Raw genomic sequence first — 8,550 nt, forward strand, 5'->3', positions numbered from 1 at the left:
GGTGTGTTGTGTTCCGGGGAGGACGGGGTGGAATTACAGGGTGGAAGGTAAAAAAAAAAAAAAAAAAAAGTCACAGTCCACAACCATTATTAGCACACATGAAAACTAGAGGGAGTTTCTGTTCTAACGATGACCTTCTTTTCTGATGCCGTGTCCAAATGTGTTGGGATTTCTGTGCAGCTCCACCAAGGTTGATTGTTCCACGACCACAAACAACCCAGAGGGGCCGCAGGGTAAAGCACTGCGTCGCCACTCACTGAAATCCTGGAGATGTGCTCTATTTGCCCAAATTTAATTCTCATGTCAGGTGTGTACGCTGCTCCACCCACGGGGAATGACAAATTGAAAGTTCTGGTAGCAGCAGTAGCATGCCGCTCCCTTGGGAGGAGGCGGGACTCAGAAACAGGAGATTGTTTCCTCTGTCACCGAAAAGCAGGAGCACGCCGCACGGCTCGCTAACGTCACTGCGCTGGATTATAAGGTTTTTTTGCTGTTCACTTTTTCCCTTTCGCACACACACAGCACTCTACAACATTACAAGCTGCCATTGTGCGACTTTGCCAAGGGCAGCATTAAAATGTAAAATATTCCCCACCCAGTACACCCCCTGCTGGAACTGACACACTAATTCAAGTCTGGCCTTCAACATGTCTCGTACAGTGCACATGATGGAGACCTCTGATAGATTACTGTTGCAGCGATGCAGCAAGTGCTGCAGAGATATTAACATGGAGAGAGTACTCAGACAAATAGGTTGTGGATAAAAGATAGCTGAGGCATAAAGAGTGAATATATAATATGCCTTGGAAAAGCAAAATGCTCTGCTTAAGCAGTGTGCCGTTAGCTGCTTCACATTTCACTCCGATGGCCCTCCAGGACGCCCTACTACTTTAATACTAAAACAAAAATATGTCCCCCATCGTAAGTATGATGCAGTAATATGTGACTGTGGCTTTAATATTCCAGAAGCGCCCTCACAGAAAATATGATTATGGCATCAGGGAGGAAACCAGAGCAGGTCAGAAGACTGAGGGAATATAATTCAAATCATTTGCGCGACTCTGCCAATGATGGAGGAGCTTCAAGCCCACAGCTTTGCTGGGAAAATAACAATGCAGAAATAAACCGAGTGCCGCGCCACACTCAACCACAGGGGAGGTCAAAGCTGACAGCGGGAGAAAAAAAATTAATAAAAATCATATTCGGGATGCTGCGAGGTACGAGCTCCGAGTGCTGCCAATTTGATTTAGCTGTGAAAATACTTTTCATTTTGTTTCATAAAGACTCTCATACTGCACCGCCCCCTATAGAAACAGGCCTCCATGATTTGCTTACAATTTACAACCAAGGTCATAATCAAAGCCAGTGTCTCCTCTGCATGTTTAATGCTGCCTTAAAGAAGACTGGAATCAAAATTCATCCTTTTTACTTCAGAAAGTCTCCAATTCTTTGCTGCTCTGATTAGTTTAATGCTCTGATGGATAGACCCGGCGTCCGGAGTTAAAAAAGAATACTAAGTAAAGATTTTCATATTCATCCTTCTGGTACCACATGACTCTCTCCCTCTCCGTCACTGCACATCGTTGCTGATCGGTCACAGCATCCAGACCACTTCACTGGAATAATGTCTATTTGGTGTTCTTAATTACATCTGGATAGCACGCATCACATATATGTCTGAGGAATACAATACAGGGGGCTGTCTGACTGTGAGTCATCATTAGAAAAACCTATTGTCTGTAAAAAAAAATAATAATAATAAAAATCCAAAAGTGAGTCACCTGGAAATGTAGTGACACAGCAAGTTTCTCATGAGACGTGTTGCTGTCATATCCATCAACAGGAGGAGGTGACAGGACGACTCGTCTCGCCTGTGTGTGTGTGTGTGTGTGTGTGTGCAGAAGCAATGACTGAAATATTTTAACACATCACAGTAACCGTCTCCACGGACTGATACGACACCTTCAGTGAGAACACACTCACAGTTTGCTAGGTTTTATATACAGTCTGTTTTCTCCAGGCAGGATGTTTTTAAAAACAATAAAAATGTTAAACATCATTATGAGAAGTAACAAAAGAGTGAATACGAGCTAATAACATAAAGGTGCAGTAACTGTTTTTGGCCAGTACCAGGCAGTACCATGGACCGATTTCACCGTGCCGATCATTGAAGGACTGTTAAAGGATCATTGAGGATCGGTGAATTTTCAAAATGGATAATTTTCCAGACTTTAGTCTGAAAGACATATTATTTTTAAAAATGAACAAATAATCATTAAATGAACTAAATGGAAATGACTAATGCACATTTTTCAAAACCCACCTGCAGTAGAGTATTTCATCTAGTATGCTTGCCTACCAGTTGTAGTGGTGTCACTGATATTATATAAAACATTTTAAGTACTATTCTGTTTTTTACTTTAATGAATCAAAATAAATCCTTACAGGTCTCAGTTCTACGTAATCCAAACACACAGAGGTGGCCGTGGATCAGTACTTATATACAGCCCAATTTGTAGCACAGTAACACATCTTCCCAAAATAACAGAGATAAAAGCTGAAAACACACAGAAACAGAATACAGTATTTGAGTCTCACAAACTGACAAAAACTCAACATGTGACCCTGTAACTGGATGTCACAGCACAAAACCTGGTTCTGATAACTACATCTGACATCTAGGTTTAACAAAATATTATATATATATATTTAATTTAAAAATGTTTGAAAACCTTGTCCGTCATGGTTTATGCCCCAGTGCCTTTTTTAATCATTTTGTTTTAGATCAAAGGAGACCTCCCTACAGTAGACCTTCCCACTCTCCTCTCAGTTGAGAGCAAACAAAAACAGAACGATCTAATTCCTCGACATTCGTGGCATCCTAATTTGGACTCAGGTTTGATTTATCAATTATTTTTTATCCTTCTGTGGGCTCATGAATTATTCATTTTAGAAAAAAGAAAAGTTGCAGGCAACATGAATCCTACGTGGGCTCTGAATTTGGCCCATGGGCCCATTGGCAGGATACAAGACAATGTTTTTTTCCATCATAATAAAAACTTCCAGCCTAATAAACCACTGTCTGCAGAAGTGGTCTGTCTTTTGTCTTTTGGTTTCCAACGATATAACATTTCCTGTGTCACGTCACAAACCTGCTGGTCTGCCAAATATTCACCACTGAAACTATTATGGCCTCCCGTACAGCATATACTACCATATACATGCCATTATTGGGTACTGTAAGAGCATCAAATGTTTATTTGCTGATACCAATGGCCACCATGACACAACATCAGTCAAATGAAATAAATATTTTACTAACTATAAAAATATTTTACGGCAGCTTCAAAGTGCTGGAACATTGAAATGTCAGTTTTCCAATGGGCAATATTTCACCATCAATTATTCAGATGATGGCTTTTTGTATTGGTCAATAAAGTCTTGAGAAATATCTTCTTTTTCCCCACATACCAGAGGTAATGAATTTTCCTGAAACCAGAAGATCCAAATTCATGGCCATGAATTTTGAGAACCTGTTGTGTTAAAAAAAAAAACCCAAAACAAACTTCCTGGATTATTGTCAAGTAGACATTGATTGCGATCCATGATGACCTTAATTACTAGTAATTGAGCTTGTTTTTATGACTAACTGTACTGAGCCCAGTCCATAAACTGTCACACACACTGTGAAATGAATATAATTGTTTCCCAAACACTGTTGTACTGTTAAATGTAAATCATCCTAACAAAGTATTTTATGACTGCAGTACTGCTAAGACAACACACCGTAGGAGAACTATTCAGCTTTGTGCTGCTTTGATTTCAGGATGAACTGCAGCTCAGTTGAAGTAAAGGCCAAACTGATCGTCCTTCTCCAGCAAACACCATCACTCCATCACAAACGCCTGAAGTTTGCAGTTGACAAATCAGAGAGATGTTGCCGTTGCCTCCTAACTGCACCACTGAACTGGATTCTGATCCAGTGAGAAAATTCTAGACGTTCCCAAATTTATTGTTGAATAAAGTGGCAACACTGAGAGCGGCTGACAGGTCATTCATCCTGGCGGGCGTTGGTCCAGAGGCGTGCGCGGACAGGACTGCTGTGCTTTGATTTCCTGTCCTGGCAGCCATGACGGATGAGCTATGGAGAGGGTGGAGGCGATGCAGCCACTCACCACCACAAGCCTTCACCTCTCTCTGCCCAACAGTTCAGCCACACTTGATGGAGCCTCAACAGCCCCCCAGGGTTGCGGAGGTGGATGTGATGAGAGAAGATACTATCAAGTACTTATATTGATGATGAGTAGTACAAAATACACAGAAATATTTAAATCACTAAAAATAATAACCAAGATATTCTATTAGTAACGGCTTAAATGGTTCAAGGTCACTATTAGTCAGAAACCCCAGCAGCAACAGAAGAAGGTGGTTTTACGGCCTTTTAAAAATGGAGCGGGGACAAATTCAAAAATGGCCAAATGTAACTGTTGATATTCCTCTCAGATCTTTCATCTCACAGATGGTGTCGAAGCAGAAATCACATCTTTTAACCAGCGGGCCAAACCCAGGGGAATCTATTTACTCTGAGAATATCAAGGCTGAGAAAGTTCACAACAGATTGATTGAGTGATTTTCCACAATAACCCACTAATGAGATCATTTTCAGTAGAAAATGAGTCAATAATAAATGGCTGAGGAGAAAAGGGAGGGCGAGCCGCCGTGGTTCCTCCAAGACAAATAACAATTCACGGTTCAAATCAAAGCAGGCAATAAGAGGCCGGTGACAGTCGCATTCTGGGAGAAAACACTGCAAATTACAGGCAATGTGAGCACATTTCAGCGCACAGGCAGTTCATTTTTCACATCAGTGTCTACTTTTGTCCCCGGCAGGCTGCCAAAGACATTGATGTAGGCACTATACCCCCCTCCACTGCTGTAATTACGCTCCCTGGCCAAGACTTGATTAAAAGATCTAATCTGCAAACTTTGTGTTCAACATCTCCCAACAAGTTCTAGTTCTGAAGGCTGGTTCTGTGTGCCTTTGACGGCATTGGCATTCACAGATGTTATATCACTGACAGCAGCCAATAAAGAGCAGGCAGGGTTTCTTCAGTGTTTTGATTCTGCGTGAGGTTGGAGACGCGATTGCATCAGTAAAATGTACCACTCCGAGACCAAACCCAAGGATTAGACGTAGAATAAAACAGAGTGGGAGAAAACTCCGGAGGCCTTTTACCTGTCAGAGTCCACATTTAAAAACAGGTAACGTGTTGCTTTTCTCCCTGAAGATCAGTTATGGCATCAGAAAATGATTATTCTGAAAAATCTCCTTTTTAAAGGCTGGCTCTTTTTTTATTTTTTATTTTTATTCTAAAGTATCCTATTAGAGACTGATGTACAATTCTATCACCAATCCCTAATCATGTCTCACTCCAGACCTACTGCACAGTGGATGTCATTATGACAACACGAATGTGGTACAGCAGTCCTAAATCACCAAATACCATATGGTGCAGAAGGGTCAAAACGGTAAAGAGTGAGCAGAGACATGATTGAAGTTATTGGACACTTCTCATCACACAGAATGTGCAGCTGCATGGCTGTGAGAAGCCCTCAGAGACGGACGGTGCCTGTGACAAAGTCATAAACAGCTGTGATTGCCCTTACCCTCTCTGAGCAGATGGGAGTAGATGAGCCAGAGGAGCAGCAGGCAGCAGAGTGACGCACCTCCACCTGCGGAGAGCGTCTTCACTCCAGACTGCATCCTACACCTTTTAGCCTGTCAGATTATCCAAACTTTGCACGCCTTTAGATGTCAAGCTGATCCGCGCAAGAGAAGCTAATCCAGTGGCGTCTCCCCAGCCTGTTGTCGGCATCCATTTTGAGGCAATAATAGAAGAGGGGCTAATAGTAATCCCTCCGGTGCTCTTCAAATTCCCTCTGTGAGCCGCATATCCATCCAGGCTGCGCGCACACACACACACACACACACACACACACACCTGCACACACTGGGACCAATGTCACCAGATCTGGATAAGTTTACGCAGCGTTCACAGGCAGAGGCTGACAGTCAGGGTGGTGTGAAGATGAGGAGTGAGAGGCAGAGGGGCAGGAAGGCTCTCCTGCAGTTCTGATCCAAACACGGAGGAGGAGATGACGCTGCTGGAGAATTCAGCCGCTCACAGCCAACTGGACGCCGCTGTCACCTCTTTTCTCCTCGTTTGCGCTGCCAACTCTCAGCATCATCATCATCATCATCACCATCATCATCATCATCAATATTTTCCCAACTTCTGCACCAATCCTGGCTCTTCGTGACTCTACACACCGACGCGCAACTTCACCCTGGATGGAACTTGAAGTCACTCCAGACAAAAACAGCACATGCGTCATATGTGGCTACGTTTGCGCAGCAGCGCCAACCAAAGGGCACGTCCGGAGCAGAGGAGCTGCGGCTCTCCCTGCACCGCGGCGTCAGAACAGTGTGCGCCTCAGTGGTGGAGAAGGAAGTTCGACTGCCTGGTCACCTGTATGAGCCTTTAAAGAAGAGAGGGGGAAGGATTTGTTTTCTTGCAAATGGAGAAGCGCTAGTGCCAAAGACAGACAAAGAAAGTGTCCCGTCCAAAGATGAGGTTGTTATTAACGCAGCCTCACTCTGTCCCGGTTTGTCCCATTTACATTCAAGCGACGGCGTGGACGGGAGAACTTCCCTCCTCCGAGCTGAGAAAACAAAGCTGCAGCCACTGCTGCAACCGAGTTAGTTGATTTAAGTTAGAGATTCCACTTCATCTCTCTCTCTCTCTCTCTCTCTCTCTCTGTCTCCATCCTTCACAAAAACAAACGCGCGCGCACACACACACATACACACACACACACTGTCTGGCTTTCACTGTGTTGTGAGTACTTCACGTGAAATAATGCATTCCCTAACACTAACCTTAACCAGTTTAATACCAGTATGACTAATCTTATTTTTCACCCTAACCCTGTCCTAATTCTAATTCTGACTCCAATGTTAAACCTAAAAAATACCCATCATCCCCTCGAGAACAATGTCTCCTCACAACAAAGCGTTCCACCAAAAGATGTCCCCACAAGGAGAGCTATAACACTGCACCACACACACACACACACACACACACACACAGTGAAGACCCATTGCTCTGATTTTCATTCATTTGAATAACCAATAAGAAGGCAGAATTCTCTAGTGTTTACATTTTCATCCTGTCTTCAGGCAGAACCTCAAATCTGAGTTTCTTTCTCAACAGAAAGTTTTGGTTTCACATCCCCAAGATGAGGGCACAAGTATTTCACTGACAGTAAAAGCACAGCTCGAGGTGAAACAAACTTTGTAAACAGAGATAGCAAACTTTGCCCCCTTGTGGGGACGCAAGATAATGCACCGCAAGGTGGTACACGGACAAACAGAAAGTGCTGTGTCAGAGGTCCCCCGACATCCCACTGTCTCCTGGGAAGTTGTGATTAGAAACCATATTAACATTATTCATTATTAATGTTAAAAAAATGTTAATAGTATTTAACTTACATTCTCCCTCAGGCTAGCCCTTAGGCTAATGTTCAAGCATAGGAGCTAATGTCTAACACTGTTGTTTACAGAGACAAGAGGAAAAGGAAAGAAGTAGGAAACATCAGCGTTAAGAGAAAAACTAAAAGAAAAAGGGCAAAAAAAAAAAAAACATCAGCGTTAAGAGAAAAACTAAAAAAGAAAAAGGGCAAATATATATATATATATATAAACAGTTATTCACAAAATAATTTAATATACTGATCATTTATATTATGTGGTACTACTACTACTCCTAATAATAATGATAATAATAATGGCAATGTATTGTATATTAGTATTTGTATGTGTATATATATATGTGCTGTATATTAGTATTAGTATGTATGTATATATTAGTACCATTGCTTAAACATAGGGTCTCAAAGTCAAATGATTTGGGGGCCATCTCATTGCAGGGCCAAAACCTAACAGCAGGGGTCAGTATACATTATATTGACACAGGGGTGGTTTGCGGCCAAATGTGGCCCACAAGCCGCAAGTTTGAGATCACTGTTTTATACCAAACAAGGACTGTTTTAACATGCTCTACCGATCAGCTCTTGGATTGGATAATCGGACACTTTATCTGCCAAGATAAATACCAATGGCAGTCACGGTCCTAATCAGAGAACACAGAGAGTGGCCTACTTTCTTCCTCACAGTCCAAAGTCCGGACATGTACAGTACCCCAGCCCCATTAGGACCTGTTGTTTTTCTCCATGTCTTTATGCCCTCTTTCAAGTAATGCCCTTAAGGGCTGCACTGTACAGTCTGGGGATGACAGTTAACATTTAGCACACGTGCATTCTGGGAAGTGGTGAGAGGTTGGCTTCTCTTTAGATGCCTGGTGTTATAGCACATGCAGCGCCCCCGAGCTTTAGACAGCAGAGTTACAGTATTTTATATCTATATAATGTCACATCCAGTCTCAGGTGGACACAAAGCGGGGACACACGTACACACATCCAGGGCTATAT

At 42.6% G+C, this 8,550-nt stretch overlaps 1 protein-coding gene across 1 annotated transcript in view; it reads right to left on the reverse strand.

Moving 5' to 3' along the window:
- tafa5l (TAFA chemokine like family member 5, like) overlaps positions 1–6,959 on the reverse strand; it is a 50,313-nt gene extending 43,354 nt beyond the window's left edge. The window contains exon 1 of the mRNA XM_008318597.3: positions 5,668–6,959. Coding sequence (XP_008316819.1) covers positions 5,668–5,764 — 97 coding nt within the window. The 5' untranslated portion in view covers positions 5,765–6,959. The remainder of the gene's footprint in view (positions 1–5,667) is intronic.
- Positions 6,960–8,550: the final 1,591 nt, after the last annotated feature.

Source organism: Cynoglossus semilaevis, chromosome 10, assembly GCF_000523025.1.
Source record: "Cynoglossus semilaevis isolate Cse_v1.0 chromosome 10, Cse_v1.0, whole genome shotgun sequence".
Lineage (NCBI taxonomy): Eukaryota > Metazoa > Chordata > Actinopteri > Pleuronectiformes > Cynoglossidae > Cynoglossus > Cynoglossus semilaevis.